Source organism: Octodon degus, unplaced genomic scaffold (genome assembly GCF_000260255.1).
Source record: "Octodon degus isolate 3935 unplaced genomic scaffold, OctDeg1.0 scaffold00232, whole genome shotgun sequence".
In the NCBI taxonomy this organism is placed as follows: domain Eukaryota; kingdom Metazoa; phylum Chordata; class Mammalia; order Rodentia; family Octodontidae; genus Octodon; species Octodon degus.
This window is the reverse complement of record NW_004524808.1, coordinates 563,142-579,947: the sequence shown is the minus strand read 5'-3', so window position 1 is coordinate 579,947 and position 16,806 is coordinate 563,142. Positions and strand designations below refer to the sequence as shown.

General features: G+C 36.8%; 1 protein-coding gene across 8 annotated transcripts in view; it reads right to left on the bottom strand.

The window, feature by feature from the left end:
• The window catches only part of Cask (calcium/calmodulin dependent serine protein kinase), a 514,903-nt gene that overhangs the window by 213,169 nt on the left and 284,928 nt on the right, over positions 1 to 16,806 (bottom strand). For all 8 annotated transcript variants that reach the window (XM_004645575.2, XM_023705877.1, XM_023705878.1 and 5 more), the window contains exons 4-5: positions 12,208 to 12,285; positions 4,264 to 4,336 (exon numbers count right to left, since the gene is read on the bottom strand). In XM_004645575.2, the coding sequence (XP_004645632.1) occupies positions 4,264 to 4,336; positions 12,208 to 12,285 (151 nt within the window). The remainder of the gene's footprint in view (positions 1 to 4,263; positions 4,337 to 12,207; positions 12,286 to 16,806) is intronic.

Sequence of the window (16,806 nt, the reverse complement as noted above, 5' to 3'; positions counted from 1 at the left end):
AGTACTATCATGCTCTTGTATCTTTCTTCCTTTCTGTACTAAGTATTGCACCCAGAGCCTCCAACACTGAACTACATCCCTATCTTTTTACTTTATTTTACTTTGAAACAGGGTTTTACTAAGTTAAGTTGCCCAGGCTAGGCTCAGACTTATGATCCTTCTATCTCAGCCTCCCAGAGTGCTAGAACTACAGGCATGTGCCACCATACCTGGCTTCTATTTTCTTTAGCAAATACAAGAGAAGCAAACTCAGATAAAAACTTAATTGCAGAAACCAGAATCTACAAACTAAATCTACATACAGACAAGTCACTGCATATATATCTGAACGTAAAAAAGCTCATAGGCAGCTTTCCTGGCAAAAAGTATTAACAAAAGAAACCAACTAAAGTGCTAAATTATTAGTCACATGAAATAGATCATGATGAAAACTTAACCATAACCTCTGCATGGCAGCACCCCTACAACAAGATGCTGAATCAAATGACATTTACCTACATGTCTGAAGTTATTAGGAAATCATGTTGACACAACCTACGCAACATGTATCTGGAATCTAACTGCCTTTTTACTGCCTCTACTGTTACCCCTCTGATCTAAGCCAAGCAGGATCACGACCTAACTCTATTTCCTTTCCCCTCTGCTCATTTTGCTTTGGCCATATCAGCTACCTTGTAGGCCTGCACTAGCACCACGGCATGGGCTGTTCTCTTTCACCTAGATCACTCTTCCATAGTAATCACCTCAGACCATTCCATTTCCTCCTTCAAGTCTTTGCTCAGATGTCATCTTCTCAATATGACCCGCTTTGACCACCCTATTGAAAACTGTAGGATCTTCTCTAGTGCTCCTGAACCTTTTCACCACTCTTATTTCTTCTATAGCTTTCACACTGACTTATATCCCCAACCCTTTAAAAATATTTTTCTAAAATTTTGAGACAGGGTCTTGTTCAGTTGCTAAGTTGCACAGAATGGGTTCAGACTTGCAATCCTCCTGCCTCAGCCTCCCAGAGTCCTAGGATTACAGGTGTGTGCTATCATGCCTGGCTTTCCTCAGGTACTTTTCACTGTCTGAACTGTACTTTGTTTCCTTAGTTTTGCTTATTGATTATTGATCACCTTCCAGAACTAGAATGTCAGCTCTAGGAGGACAGTGATTTTGTCTGTTCTGTTCACTGATGTAGCTTCAGTTTCTAGGGCAGGGCCTGCATGCAGTAGGAACTCAATCAATATATTTTGGATGAATGTCTTAAGAAAATATGCCAAGTCCAACACTTTCAATTAACTAAATATGAATACTTAATTTACCATGTGAAATGTACAGATTTCAGGTACTGAAATTTAAAGAATACCAAAACTAATACATGCTTTGTGTTAAGTCTCCCTGCTAACTGAAAAATGGTATTTTATTTTTGGTGGTTTCTTCTTGTTAATCTCAAGTTTGAGAATTACTTCTCTATTGTTTTTCACAAGGCTTCTGGGTACTTCCTCAAAATGGTGTGGCATATACTTTATAAATAAAGTAATTTACAATTAATTTAGAATTCAAAGCTACTATTGGGCTGTTGTACACACTGCTTTTTCTCTGTGAAGTCTTCTTTCCATGAAACTACCCTATGACTCAAGACCAGGCTCCAATATAACCTGTTCCATGAAATCTCTGATGCTCTTTTACCACCTCACCCCTGGTGCTCAGGAACTGCGTTTCTGCCTGGCTATAAAGATGGCCACCAACAAATTCTTCTATCCTTACTACAGCTGTTGCTCCTCCAGTGAAAAGATGCATCTACTCTCCTCCCCTTGAATCTAGGCCAGCCTTGTGACTTTTTCATGTCTGACAGATTTACTTGAGTGCAGAGGATGTGGCCAGTGCCACTTTCCCGCCTAGGTTCAAGATGCCTAGCAACGTACAGTTTTGCTTTGTTGGAGCCCAGAGGCAGCATCCTGCAGGGCATATGGCCCCGGGGGAAGATTGAGATAAGCCATGAATGAGATGACAAAGAAGGCTGGCCAGCTCCCTGCTGTTCCAGTCACTTCAGCTGAGATGCCAAAAGACTGAAAGAAGCCACTGTGGAAAATAGTCACGCAGCTTTAGCTGCAAGAGAGAAGTCTCCAGGAAGCTCTGTCCAAACTGTTAGACTGTCAGCAAATAATTGCAGTTGTTTTTGGAAGTTAAAGTTTTGGTGTATGTTCATCTACAGCACTAGATATAAGATATGCTGCCTTGTTCTCCAGTGAGACCATAATACTTTTAGGGTTCTAAGCACTGTATTCTGTATGAAGTGGGCACTCAAATATTTGAGGAATAGTTAAATCAGAAGGGGAAATAAAGTATAACTACTTGGAAGTTTTGGGGTTATCATTACATCTTCTACAGTATCATGGCTAATCAAAATCTGTAGTAGTGAGGATATAGTGAAGTACGTTGTTAGTCATAACTATATGACATTGATACAACTGTTTTTCACAAACAGAATTCACAGAAAATAAAATTAATTTTCAAGCAAAATAGTTTTTAGTACAATGCTACTATATGAACAATTTTAATAGGACCATTTTTCATATTTTATTATTTTAAATTATCATTTTTCCTTATACATACCTCGTAATATATACAAGGAGATTTATTTTATACATATCACATTTTATGTGCATTAAATACAAAAGAGTCTCACAATATGTCATTATATGTCAGTTTTTCCCTTTTAGTTTTTCACACTTCTTACTCTCTGGATAACAAGAATTTTTAAAAATAAACGTGTCATGCATTTATTGAGCTCTTCAGTGCTGAGTTTTCATAATAGCAGCATCAATTTCCTATTATCACATTTGAATGAACATTATATAACTAATTTATACTAATATATATTTTGGACATTTCCCCAATGATTTTGAATGCTACTATAACATTCTGCTAGATGGTTTTAGAATTGCTCATGGGCTCCCTCAGCTTTAACTACAAGAATTTCCATTAACATTTTTCAATCATAGAAACTTTAAACTCGACTTAATTTTCTTGGTCATTTAAACAATATATTTAAATGACAGTTAATAATATGCCTCAAAGGAAGGAACACCATATCTATGGATGCTGGGAGTACAGAGAGGCCAGGAACAAAATACCAGAGTTTGAAAGTATAACCCAGGGCCTGACAAGCCTCGGAAGCTCCTCAGTGACTCTAGGCCTGTGTGGTGAACGTATGGCACATATACTGCAGTGGGCACCAAAGGCTCTCTCTGTTGGCATGCAAACCCACTCTCCCTTGCCGAGCTTTGATGAATTATCAGCATGCATACAACAGCAGAGATCACATTAATTGTGCAAAAGCACACCAAATGCAAACTTTTACCTTTCAATAAAAAGCTGTTTATATCAGTGAAAGGTCTGTTATTGTGTTTTTCTTTTAAGACAAAAGATATCAATGTATGAATTGTTTTTCTAAACTAAAACCTAAGTATTCAGGTTTCATTGCAGTGTTGGTACTCTGCACTAAATAAGTGGGTTTGGGGTTGCAATTTGAGCATTCCATCTCTAAAAGGTTCACCATCATTGCTCTATGGCTTGGAAGGGGTGAGGGGTCAGGGGTCAGGAGGATGATGCACTGTTGTCCTTTTTGGGCCATCTCTATACTCTTCTTGACCCTGCCAGAGCCAGAGACTGAAAAATCTCATTAACTTGATAATAGGTAGAATACACAGAAAGACTGAATAATGATCAGTCTAATATTAAAGGGTACACCCTTAAAATTTCACATCTAACTATATTTCATATCATAATTATGATATTTATGATATGCCATTTCACTTCTACTTATGATTTCATTCTATATACTAAAAACTATCTGCGAAGATACAATGCTGACTACACTGCAACATTAAGAAAATGTAAATGTATGGTTATCTTTTTCTATATAAAACAAATTGTAATTTTTCTCTCAATTAACTCAGTATAGGGTTAATGATTTATCCTATTTGCTAGTCTTTCCTTTGTTGTTCTCTCAAATACAAAGGCAAAAGGAGAACAATCACATTTTAGATTACATATAACCTTTAATAAAAGTAAGGAAGTGGAAACTGTAAGGTGGTCCTATTAAGAATTGCTACCAGGACTCCTCAAATATAAAGGGTATAACTCAATTTTTATTTGTAAATAAAATTCAGTTTAAGATTCTAAGACTATTAAAGAAAACATTCTGATTTTTGCTACTGTTATGTCAGTTTCTCCTCATAAATATTAAAGGTAGTGGTAAGAAGGACTTACCTTCACATCCCTGTGAATGATGTTATTATCATGACAGTAGCGCAGAGCTTCCAGTATCTGTCTCATGTAATGGCTGTGAAAAACAACAATAAAAATTTAATACTGCAAAAAAAATTTAAAAAACTTAATACAGTACCCCCAGTTTATAACTCCCACTTTCGTATTAGTTGCCTATAGACATCTTTCATTTGAATAGATCAGAAAATGAAGCTTAGTGAAAAAGTGGGAAAAGTGTCCTCACACATTTAGGACCACTGTGAAGGTATGTTCTATATTTTCTAAATGAAGTCAAAAGAATTCCACGTAGTTCACAAATAAAACTGTTCTACAACTAAAAATTGAAGTTGAAAGCATGAAAAACCTTTCAAATAGTTAATCAGCTTACACAGGCTCACTACTATGTAAATAGTGCTCTGAGCTACCTCAGTGGTTCTGACTAAAGGGGTGGAAACTGCCTAACTGCAGAAGTGGTTCACTCCTTGTGCACATAGTTTCTTTTTGTAACCCATACATGTTTACCTTGAACAAAGCAGGGTTAGTTCTAGGCCCAAACTGTAGGAAAACTGACTGCCCATGTGGCCAGTTGTGTCTGCTGAGGTTCCTTCATCCATTACAGATTAAGAACTAAGGGAAGAGTTAGCATTTTCAAAAAGCCAGTGTGCTAGCACCTGCCTGAACCCCAGCACTCTAGGAGGCTGAGGCAGGAGAACTGCACATTTGAGCCCAGTCTGAAGATTTTAGATTTTTTAGACCTTGCTTCAAAATAAGAAATGAAACACAGCCAGAGATTTAGCTCAGTGAAAAGGTCTGGGATTCAACTTTCAGTATTGCGAATAATTAAAAAAGTGGTAACAGGTTCAACTAGCAACGTAGTAGAGTAGGCCAAAAGTGCAAATGTTCCTTGACTGACAGTGTAGTAGAGATACAGAAGCCCATCGTTAAGTTGAAAATGCATTTAATGCACTTAATATATACATCATGACTTAGTCCAGTCTGCCTTAAATATGCTCAGTACACTTAGCTGGGAGTTGAGAATGGTGAATGGGTACCAGACTACTTATCAGTAGGCTGGGAAAACAGCAACATTAAAAATTGTATATGTGTAACTTTTGTATCTGACAAGGTCAGTCAAATCCCCTCAGGATTTATCCTGTAACCCTGTACTGCACTTTGCAGATCCTTTGTCAGTGTCAGCCATGTGGATGAATCATGGCCATTGCTTGACCAATTTGCTCTCTGTGAAAGCCTAACAGAGTGTTTTCTCTGTAGGTGACTCTCCCTAGGCACATTATACATTGTTGATCACTTTCCTGTGGCCCCATACTTGTTTTGAAACTGTCTCACTGCTATTTGTTTCTTAATAAAATTAATTAAAAAAAATTGTATGTGTGGTCTTAAGCTGCATCCATTTACCCAAACGTGTCTGAAGTTTATCTCTTTTTATGGCTTAGTAGTGGTGCTCCACCATATACAAAAATGTATCTTCTTTACCTATTCATCGGTTAATGGGCATTTGGCTGTACTCTTAAGTGAAATAAACTGGACACACATGTAAATACTGCATTGCTTCTCTGGTGTGAGAAACTTAAAGTGTAAATAAGGTCCAAAATGTATAACAGATATTGTAAAATAGGAAGAAAATGTTCAAATGGGAAGGGGAACTGGGGGAGGGGGAATAAGGGGGAAAGGAAGGAAGGGAAAAAGAAAAAAAACAGGAAAAGATGGAAATAAAGGTTTTGTAAATAAGGAGGGGAAGAGTGGTTGAAGGGAGGAGAGGAGAATGGGAAAAACAGAAATCAAAATGCATCATATACAGATACAAATGCCATATGATGTATGTGATCATTATGTATATCTAAAATGTTGGGGAGTGAGGGAGGGAAAAAATGTACCAATAAACTTAATTAAAAATTATACGTGTGATTACTACTGAGTGCTTTTCTCTTTCTGCATTTATTTTTCTTTCCTTTTTTTTGAGACAGGATCTTACTAGATAATTCAGACTGGCCTTGAACTCTATGTAGCCCAGGCTGGCCTTGAACTTGTGATCCTCTGGCCTTAGCCTCCTCAGTGCTAGGATTACAGGCATGCACCGCCACACTTGGCTTTGAATGCTAATCATTTTTATCCCATCACAAAGTAAAAGACCATAAATCAAACCATGGTAAGTGAGGGCTTGTCTGTAGTTATTCAGACTACAGAACTTCCTTCTCCTATCTCTTAGTCTATTTGTGTTTCATAATCCATCTTATTCTGTTTTATATTCTCTTCCTTTACACTTTACTTCTTCCTTTTCTCTTTCTCTTTTCTTTTTATTATTTTTCCCCTTTGCTTTTCAACCAGCCACTGTGTAGAAATGTAATACTCAATAAATTTATGGTATGGCATTTATTAAATTTTGTTTTGTTTTCAGATATTATATTTTTGACACTAACACAAAAACTACATAGCTTAAAAATAGTATTAATATATGACCTTGTATGTGTGTTTAGGACTCCAAACAAATGCGAATTCTCTACTCCTGCTTTATCATTAGAAGAATTTCCAGCAAGTTCCTTCTTTCCTATGATACCAGCTAACCAAGCTCAAGGAATATCCCTCTAATTGGTACATGCATGTTTTCATGTATTCAAATGGACTAGAAGGTTCCATTTTAAAAATGAGTGGTAGAAAAAACAACCCCCACCCCAAACCCAGGCCAAACTCAGACTTTGTTCCTTATTTATTTTAAAATAATTTTATTGAGAAACAAATAGCAATGAGACAGTTTCAAAACAGATTAGTAGGGCAGTTTCAATAATTAATACATCGCATATTGTTGTCTTAGTGGTTATTCATTGTACAAGATGCAGACATGATATCCTGTCCACAAATATTATTAGAACAAATCTTTCTATTCATTGAATTAAGAGAATGTAGCTGTATATCTATCCAATTTTGAATATACAGATACAAAGTGGTTGTTCATTTGTATCCCCCTTTTTTTCTAGTTTTGTCAGAGAAGGGCATTCCATTGTCATTTAAATATTATAGTTGCATGAATTCAGCAAATATTCCAATATAGTCCAGTAGTCCATAATAGTAGTGGGTTTTCCATAAGACTGGCAATGTCAGAAGTTGTTGACTTGAGCCTCTTACAGTTCAGCATATTAATATGGCTTTACTTTTTATACCTCATTTTTATACTTTTCTGCTGGATGGTTAAAACCAAGATAAAGCAAGACCTATATAACAAGAAATGTAACTTTTGTATCTGACAAAGTCAGTCAAATCCTGTCAGGATTTATCCTGTAACCCTGTACTGCACTTTGCAGATCCTTTGTCAGTGTCAGCCATGTGGATGAGTCACGGCCATTCCTTGACCAATTTGCTCTCTGTGAAAGCCTGAGAGAATGTTTTATCTCCAGATGACTCTCCTTAGGCACACTCCACATCATCGATCTGTCTCTCAAGTAAATGATTGTTTTTAAAAAAGGGTAATAAATGAAAACAAGAGACAAGAAAAAAATGTTACAGGACTGTCCTGCTACAATACTGTATATGGTTAGATTTCTAAACTTCTGTTATTTCTAAACTTCTTTTATTTTATGTCACAGTTTTTTTTAAGTCCCACTTTTCTATTGTTGTTCTTGTTACAGCTTTAAATTAATATTTTTGAGTGGCTTCAAAAAGCCACTTTCATTTTTAAAAATCTTTTCTTCACATTCTGTAGGGATTTAAAGTATAACATATCAATACTTGATGGAAAAATAACTGTTCCATGTTATGTCTAAGATGTTTGATATTCAGATAGATAGTGAGGTTAAGCTCAACTGCCTATGTTATAGGGTAATAATATCATTAAGCTTCTCTTCTGGAGGGTTAACAACTTAAGTCTGCAGACCAAAAATTAGAGAAAAAGAAGGGTTGCAAGGACAGCCAACATTTTGGCCCTAGCCCTTCAAGGTCAGTGAGGACTTAGGACATAGGACAACCTGTACTGTAACATCATGTAACTCAGTTGTGTCCCAAATTTTCTGATCAAAACTTTGTTCCTTTACACTTACATTATCTCCTCAAAGTGCTCTAAGCCAGAGAGCTTGGTTCATAGTCTTTAGTTCTGAAATTCAATTTCTCTTACTTTATATATGCACACATGAGGGGTTGTTGGTCATATACTCCTTGCCTGGGCCAGTGTAGTTTATAAATCAGGTTTAAACTAGGGTGTCTTCACCTGGTGTTATAGACCTTTTGGTGGTTTAAATCAGGGTTGGGAGGATCTATGAATGCCAAAATGGCTAAGGGACAACAAATGCCAAAATGCTCTGCAAATTCTAAACCACATTAGAAAGATCAAGTCATTACTATTACAAAATTATTATTTTGTTTAAAGTCTCATGCATGCCCTAAATTTCAAGTCAGCTGTCACAGGGATTAGTGAGTACAAACTAGGTAAAATGGACATTGTATCTACAGGATGGACTACTTTGGATATGAAATTCAGATAGCTACCTAAATTATCTTTAGCCTAGAAAGTCCTACCTCAATTTGTTTTGTTTCATAAAAGAAAACAAATTGTGTTTCATAAAACAAAACAAAAATCACTGCAAGAACATTTTTGATCTGAGTTTCGTAGCACACCATTATTTGACCCAAATACACATACATAAGCAGAATCTCTAGGGTATATGAAAGGAAAGTACAATTTTTTTCTCTGCAAATTATAACAGATCAAAATTAATCTTTTTTCATCCTCCCAGTCATCATCCCTGGGGGTTGTACATGTCAAGAGTGCATGTGAAGAATAATACAGGATCCAATATCTGTCCACACATTCTAGGGAGTTGGTGACTAAATTTAATAAAAAATCTTATGAAGCATCATAGTACACACTTTCAGAGAGACTCAGATCTCAGATCTATCTGTCTATCTATCTATCTATCTATCTATCTATCTATCTATCTATCTATCTTCCCTGTTCAAGGGAGGAGCTGGCTAGCAATCTATTTACTGCCTCTGAAAGGAGGCATTTTGGAGAAGGGGTAGTGGAAGTAGAAAAAAAAAGAGGCAAATTGGACTACTCTCCTACTACTCACTTCGGAGTAAAAAGATTAATGCTATTCCCTGGGCAGAAGAGGTCTTGTCTCTCGTATGCCCTTAACAGAATGTCCCTGGTAAAGACTTTCCATGGTAGGAGAGAAGACATCCTTGAGGCATGGATGGCCTCCTGGAGAAAGTCATGGAAGCTATCCAACTGTCTTGGATATAAAATAGAGATGTTTCACAACTGAAATGCTCCCATGTATGTGCAATCCCACAAACCTCGCACAGAGAGACTTAACCTATTCTGGGCCAGGGGTGCCCTGAGGACACAGGAAGAGATAAGGTGGGGAGCAGCCCTTGATAGCAGAGGCTTTTTTCTGCTGCAGCTGTCTTTGTGTTCTCCTGTTTCATTGAAATTATTTAGTAAAGCTTGGTACTAGGTAAAAAAAACTCTTTCTGGTTTGGGAGAACTTGATATAATATTCTCATTCCATATGTTAGCTTACTTCACAACTCATCACCTCTGAAAAAACAGAGGTAATTATTAATTTTGCCGCACTGAGCACTGAACAGATTTTTAGTTTCTGCCATGCTCTGCTGCTTCTCTTGAAACTCAGCCAGTTGGAGAAAAACATTATCAATTTGAATACTTGGTGTCTCAGAGTGTTGTTGCAGTTGGTCTCACTAGAATACCGATAAAAGCTGAATTTCCTAACAGTAAGTCTCAGAATCAGAGAGGAGAAAGGAAGGTTCAAAGTGTCTTGGCCAAGTCCTGCACACCAAAGGAAGAATCTACATGCATCTGTTACATGGTCACTGATCTTCTGCAATAGGGAATACACCTAATAATACTATCTAAGCCTTTTTTCTGTCCTTTGCATTGCTAGAAGAACTAGTATCTAATGAATTGTGTCCAAACTTTTCTCTGAGAAAGGCCACTTACTGGCCTCAATGCTGTTCTTTTCTGGTCCATTGTGGAAAGTTTCTTTCATTAAATCAAAATTTTAACAGCAAGTACAAGTAGATTTAAAAATCAATAGGCTCTCATCTTGATGTATATGAACACCTATCTTTTCTATAATTCTCAGGATTGGGAAAGACCACAAGTCATTTCACTATATGATAGCAACTTTACATGCTGCCATCTGGCCAATCCTGACATCTAGCTCAGGGGCAGAGACAGGCTGAAGTTAAAGAAAAGCTAAGAAAAGTTTAGAAACAATGATTTGAGAATGAGGTAGAAGTTACAGTGATTTAACATTAACTCTGCTAGCATATATCTCATGTATCCTACTGTAATTTTGGTCTAAAAATGAAAGAGTTATCTTCGTCAACTGAAGAAAAACATTTTAAAAGAAACCAAAATTCAGAATTTTTGGTTTTTCATGTTTTATGGTGCCCTTGGAAATTCTAGTTTAGATAAGGCAAGGTGCCTGTAATTCTTCTTCTTTATTTATTCTTTTTTGGGGGGCTTAAACAAAAGGCAATTATCATGTTTCTGGAGGTTTGGAAGTCCAATACCAAGCTGAGAGCAGATTCAGCTGCTGGTGAGAGCACTCTTCCTGACTTCCTGAAGTCTACTTCTAAGTGTGGCCTTATATTTCAGAGGGGAAGAAATAGCTCAGGTCTTTCTCTTCTTATAAGGACACTAATCTCATTAAGGAGATTGTATACTTAGGACTTTGTCTAAATCTAATCACCTCCCAAAGGCCCCATCTTTGCATTGAGTGTTCATATTTTGACATGAGAATTGTATTGAATTTTTAAAGAAATACATATAAAGTTATACGTAAAAGCAAATCAATGCAAATTTTAGTCAGAGGTGACAACTGTGTCACAAGAAAAATCAAGGTAACTTTGACTGTGATTAATTTTCGCTTTGAAGCCACTCAAAAATATTAATTTAAAGCTGTAACAAGAACAACAATAGAACAGTGGGACTTAAAAAAAACTGTGACATAAAATAAAAGAAGCTATCTAGCTTTAGTTCTACCATACATCAGGACTAAAGAATTGCAGATAACATATTAACCTGCACTTGGTTCTTTTCCCTAGCCCCAGTAGTATAAAAGAGAAACTACCTTATACTGAGCATAGCCTTTATTCTATGCTATTGCTATCCTTGCTCTATTTCTGGAAGGGGCTCTTGCTCCTCCACCAGCAGGAATCAGGATAACAAACCTGAACATATCCAAGGCAAAGCTATATTAAATTAGTTTCTGAGTAGTTTTCAGCTATGTCCTATGATGCTATAGTTACAAAAGGAATAATAGACGGGAGGAAGTTATAATCATGTGATGTAACTGCTTTTCAAATGTGTAAATAAATCCCAATAGGTTTGTGGGGTTGAACCCTACAATATATTATGGCGGTGACTGAGGAAAGGGGTACGTCTCATGTAGCAAAGGGGTAACCCTGCCCGGAGTATATGTACAATGTGACTGAACATAACCAAAGCAGAAGGCTTGTTGCTTGAATTGTATAAACTAGTGGCCTGGTGCATGCACAGCTCCTATGATTTTTCATACTGACCCTTTAATTTGAGTCACTAGATCATTATGACAACTCTTCAAGTTATAATAATGGCTGCCTTTAGGTTGGGACACTACACACTGGCCTGAAGTGGATATATTCAAAACAACTGTGATTTTACTTTTGTTCTTTTTACTATTCTGCACTTTTTCCTTAGATAAACTGGTCATATAACAATTGGATATCACTAAAAAGCAAAATGAAGAATTAGAGCTGAATGTGCCAAAAAACAAACATTAAACAAAACACATGTAATCCAATATTATTTGTATGCTATCAAATCTTGTCTACAAGGGAGGGCCAGGGGAGCACAGGATTTTTTCATCAAGCCCTCACTCATCAAGGTAAAGAACCAGTTGTCTCTAGTTATCATCTTGGAAGACTACATACCTGGCTACTGCTTCACTGTAGACAAAACCAGCATCAGCTCGCTTTACGATTTCAAAACACAGATCTGCTCCATCCATACTGTGAAGAAACGTGAAAAAGAATGTAAGAGAGGAGGAAATTCCAGGAAGACAACATCAGAGGTGAATACACCATCACTAAGTTATTAGTTGAATTGCTTCTAATGATTGCAAGTTACTTAGATCCCCTTTCTTTCAATGAAGAGCACGTATCAATTACACAGCACATTATAGTCATTTTAACACTGAGAACTGCAGGAAAAGAAACCTGTAAGAAAAGCAAGTCAATGCAAGTATCAAATAACATGGGGTGTAGAAGACTGACTATGTATTCTTTAGGCTATGATGGTAAGAAGCCTCAGAAAAAAGCAATGATGGGGATGGTGGGAATATTTTTGAGTCAAATTCCAATATTATCTCTATCTAGTCATACAGTGTAGTTCTTAAGAATACAAGAATTTTAAAAATATTTTGTTTTAGCTATAACCACAAAATGGGAAATCTGCACTATGTGTTGTGAAAGGAAAAATGAGCTGATTTCTAATTTATTTTTTTTACATCTCCATTGCCAAAATTAACTTCTACAAATATATTCTAACACATTGATGTGTTGGTGACAAAGTATTACTATTTTTAAGACTTAAAATGGTTGTTTCTCAATGGATACATTATGTTTCTCGTCTCTTCTATCTCCTTTATCTAGTTCCAAAAAGCCATGCTTTCAAGGCAGACTGATCTTACTACTATTTTCTTTTATTTTTTGTCACTAGCTTGTGCAAATAATGCTCTTCATAATCAAATCTTATATTAATTCAAGTTTCCATTGCAATCCCTCCGTGCCAGGAAGCCCCCTCAATGATCATCAAGCACAAAATGTCTTCCTTTGCTTCCATTCTTCAACAACCTATATAGCTACTATCATCACATTTAGCATTCACATTATTTATTTACTTTTCATTTTTCACGCAGATTGGACTCATGGTGATCCTCCTGTTTTTAGCCCCCCCAGCACTGGGGTTATAGGTATGCACCACCATGTCCGAACTCTGTCACTGGCTCAGTGTGCTCTGGGGGTGGTGCCAGCGTGGCATGTGGGACCAGGGATCGAACCCTGGTCTCTGCGCTTGCCAAAGCAGGTGCTTAGTCTGCTGAACTAGCTTGCCAGCCCTGCACACACATAATATAAACACGTGCAACAAACACATATGTATTCATAGATCAGAACCTTATGACACATTCTTATCTATCTTAAGGAAATTATTGAAAGAGCAAACATTTTCTCAATACCTTAAAATGCTTATAATGTATAAAGATATTTTCGAATATAGGTGCTCAGTCATCAAAATACCTGTTGCAGATATTATACTAAGGAAAAAGAAACCTCTATAAGGGAATATAAAGGAACATACTTAGTATTTATCAGGTCTCATGGGAAGCACTCCCTCTTAAGTCTCCCTTTATACTTAAAAGTCCTCATTAAGTCAGCCTTATCTCCTTCTCAATCTATGTAATTGGATTAAGATGTGCGAGTGAATGGATTCAAGTCTCTGTCTTTATATCCAGTGCCATTTTCTTTGACTTCAGCTATCCCTACTTTTTTTTGTATCAGGGATCTGACTCTGGACCTTGCACTTGCCAGGCAGGCACTTATGCCACTAAGCTACCTCCCTGGCCTGCAGCTACCCTTACTGCATATTCAAGGAACAAATGCACATTTTAACATGCTCTGGCAGTTCAACAAGAGTATAAAGTTCTAAAGAACAAGTCGACTTTATACTTTCAACACATCCTCACCTCAAATCCAGCACAAGAGTGCACATTTAGTAGATATTAAATCAACAGTTCATTACGTCATTTGGATCACAGTATGGTTTTATGTAAATGAAAACATTTACACATTTATACACGGCTTTACAAATTTTGCCTTTTTCTCATTGCACATGCAATGGATATTTTTCAATGTCAAGTGGGATTCTTCTAGACGTTTCATGATGGCTAATCTACTCTGAAGAATGGCAGCACCCATACCTCATCAGCGGAAATCAAAGCTGAATGAACGTGATCATGCATCTTTTTGAATAACCGAGCATCTGCTGTAGTTGCTAGGTCACAGGTATATACAGTAACAATTTTAGTATACATAATACCAGGAATTTAACAATTCATATTTCTGCCACTGCCTTTGTGTGTGTGTGTGTGTGTGTGTGTGTGTGTGTGTGTGTGTGCCCTTGCTTCCACTTTGCCCTCACTAGGATTCATTTTCATCTTTGGCAATCAGGGCAGAAAAGTCATTCATGATTGTTTTAATTTACATTTTTTAATTACTAGAAAGGCTGAATATTTTCATTTTTTGGTATTGTGTAGTAGAGAAAAAAAAATGCTCTTTTTAAGCCTGGCTGGAGTATAAACTGGTTAGTTGATCTGTGAAGATTAAAAAATACCTCACTGTGAAGGAGTTAGTTTTGTATCAGTGTTTTTCCATTTTAACTGTGACGCATGAGGATAAGTCCTGCTCAGCTTAGATGAAAGAGTTGGGCAAAGGACAGAACCAAACTGACAGCATAATAAAGGAATTAAGAGCTTTATTTTTTGTGGTACTGGAGATTGAACCCAGGGCCTTCACACTGAGCTACATTTCCAGCCATTTTTTTAAATTTAGTGATAGGGTCTTCCTAAGTCTAAGTCATTAAGATGCCCTGGCTGGTCTTGAATCTGTGATTCTCCTGCTTCAAACTTCCAGAGTGCTGGGATTACAGTTGTGTACCACCACACACAGCTATTCATTAAGAATTTGGGAGCCATGCTGAAAGCTAGAAGAAGACTTTTGGCAGGACGTAGAAGGAAAGCAGTAAAAAGAGGGCAGAGGAGGCAGCAAAGTGGTGAGAGGCCAAGGTCTAAGGAGGAAATTAGTAAGTGAGAAATAAATAGAAATTATTTACTGTCCTTTGCTACAATTACCTGTCAATTACCTAATCAACCTATTTTTGCTGGTTCTAAGTACAGTATGTGAAGAGATAATCTCTACACATGGAAACACATACATGCTGGTTTTTTGTTTTACTTTGCTTTTGTATTTAGGACAGGGTCTACAGGGTCTATAGGGTCAACAAGGTGTACAGGGTCTCACTATGTAGATCAGACTTATAGTGATTCTCCTGTTTTCGGCCTCCCAAGCGATGCAATTACAGGTGTGTGCCACCATGTCCAGTCTCAATCACCGTCTCAGCATGCCTCAGGGGTGGGGTCAGCACAGCATGTCAGGGATCAAACCCTGGTCCCTACACCTGCCTAAGCAGGCGCTTTAATCTGCTGAGCTATCTGGACAGGCCTGCCTGGGGTATTTTAAGGTTTCTTCCACTGACTTGTCTATTCTTGCATCTAATACCATATCATTTTAAATATTATAATACATATTTTAGCATTTGGCAAACTAAGTCTCATCTTATTATTCATTACTTAGCAATTTTTCCTCCCAGTTGAATATGATTTATTTTGTTAAACTCTAAAATTTTTTACTTTGACCCAGAAAATATATATATTAACTTCTAGAAGTCAACATTTTTTCTAATATTTTCATTCATGAACACGTCTTTTCATATCTGTAAATTATACATTTTTCTTTATATTGATTCCAAGGATTGCCCGTTTTTTCTCTAGGCATTGTATATATTTGGTATGAAAGAAGATATAGATAATGTTTAAATTTTTAAAGATTACCACAGTAAATGACACATTGCCATTATTCCCTTCAAAATATTCTCCTTTGTTTTGAACACACTTTCCCATCATTCATGCCACTTTCTCAAGCAGTTCTAGAAGTCCTCTTTTGTGAGTGTCCATAATTGTATTGCTCTGGTTGCTTCAACGTCCTCTATTGATTCAGAATGTTTGCTTTTCATGGTTATTTTAACTTTTGGGAAGAAGCAGAAGTTGAACAGTGCCAGATTCATTGAATAAAGTGGATGACAACACATTCTAATGTTTTTACAAGCTTATTTTTCTCTGGATGACACCCAGAAGTAGGGTTCACTAGTTCCCTATCTAACTATTTATCCCTATATCATATATGTATGTATATTAAATATACACATATATTTAAATCACATCTTGGACAGAGTTTTATTTTTTCGGAACCGGGGATTGAACTCAGGCCCTTGCACTTGCCAGGGAAACACTTATTCTACTGAGCAATCTCCCTGGCCCCTGTACAGAGAATTTTAAGCTGGGCATACTGGTGCATGCCTATAACCCCAGCCTGTATACGTAATGTATGTTTGTGGCTTTGATAATCAAGGCAGGGCCTCGTACATGCTAGGCAAATGTTCTACATTGAGTCACACCCCAGTCCCAGTGTTTTGTATTTTTATTGCTATTATAAATGGAATTTTTTTTCCCAACTTTATATTTTATTTATTCATTTTTATTTTTTTCCCATAATTTTATTGAGAAACGAATTGCAATGAGACAGTTGCAAACCAAATTGGTAGGACAGAGTCAATAATTAACACATTGCATATGTTCTACCTAGTGGTTAATTGCTGTACAAGACGCAGACATGATATCCTATTTACAAACACTATTA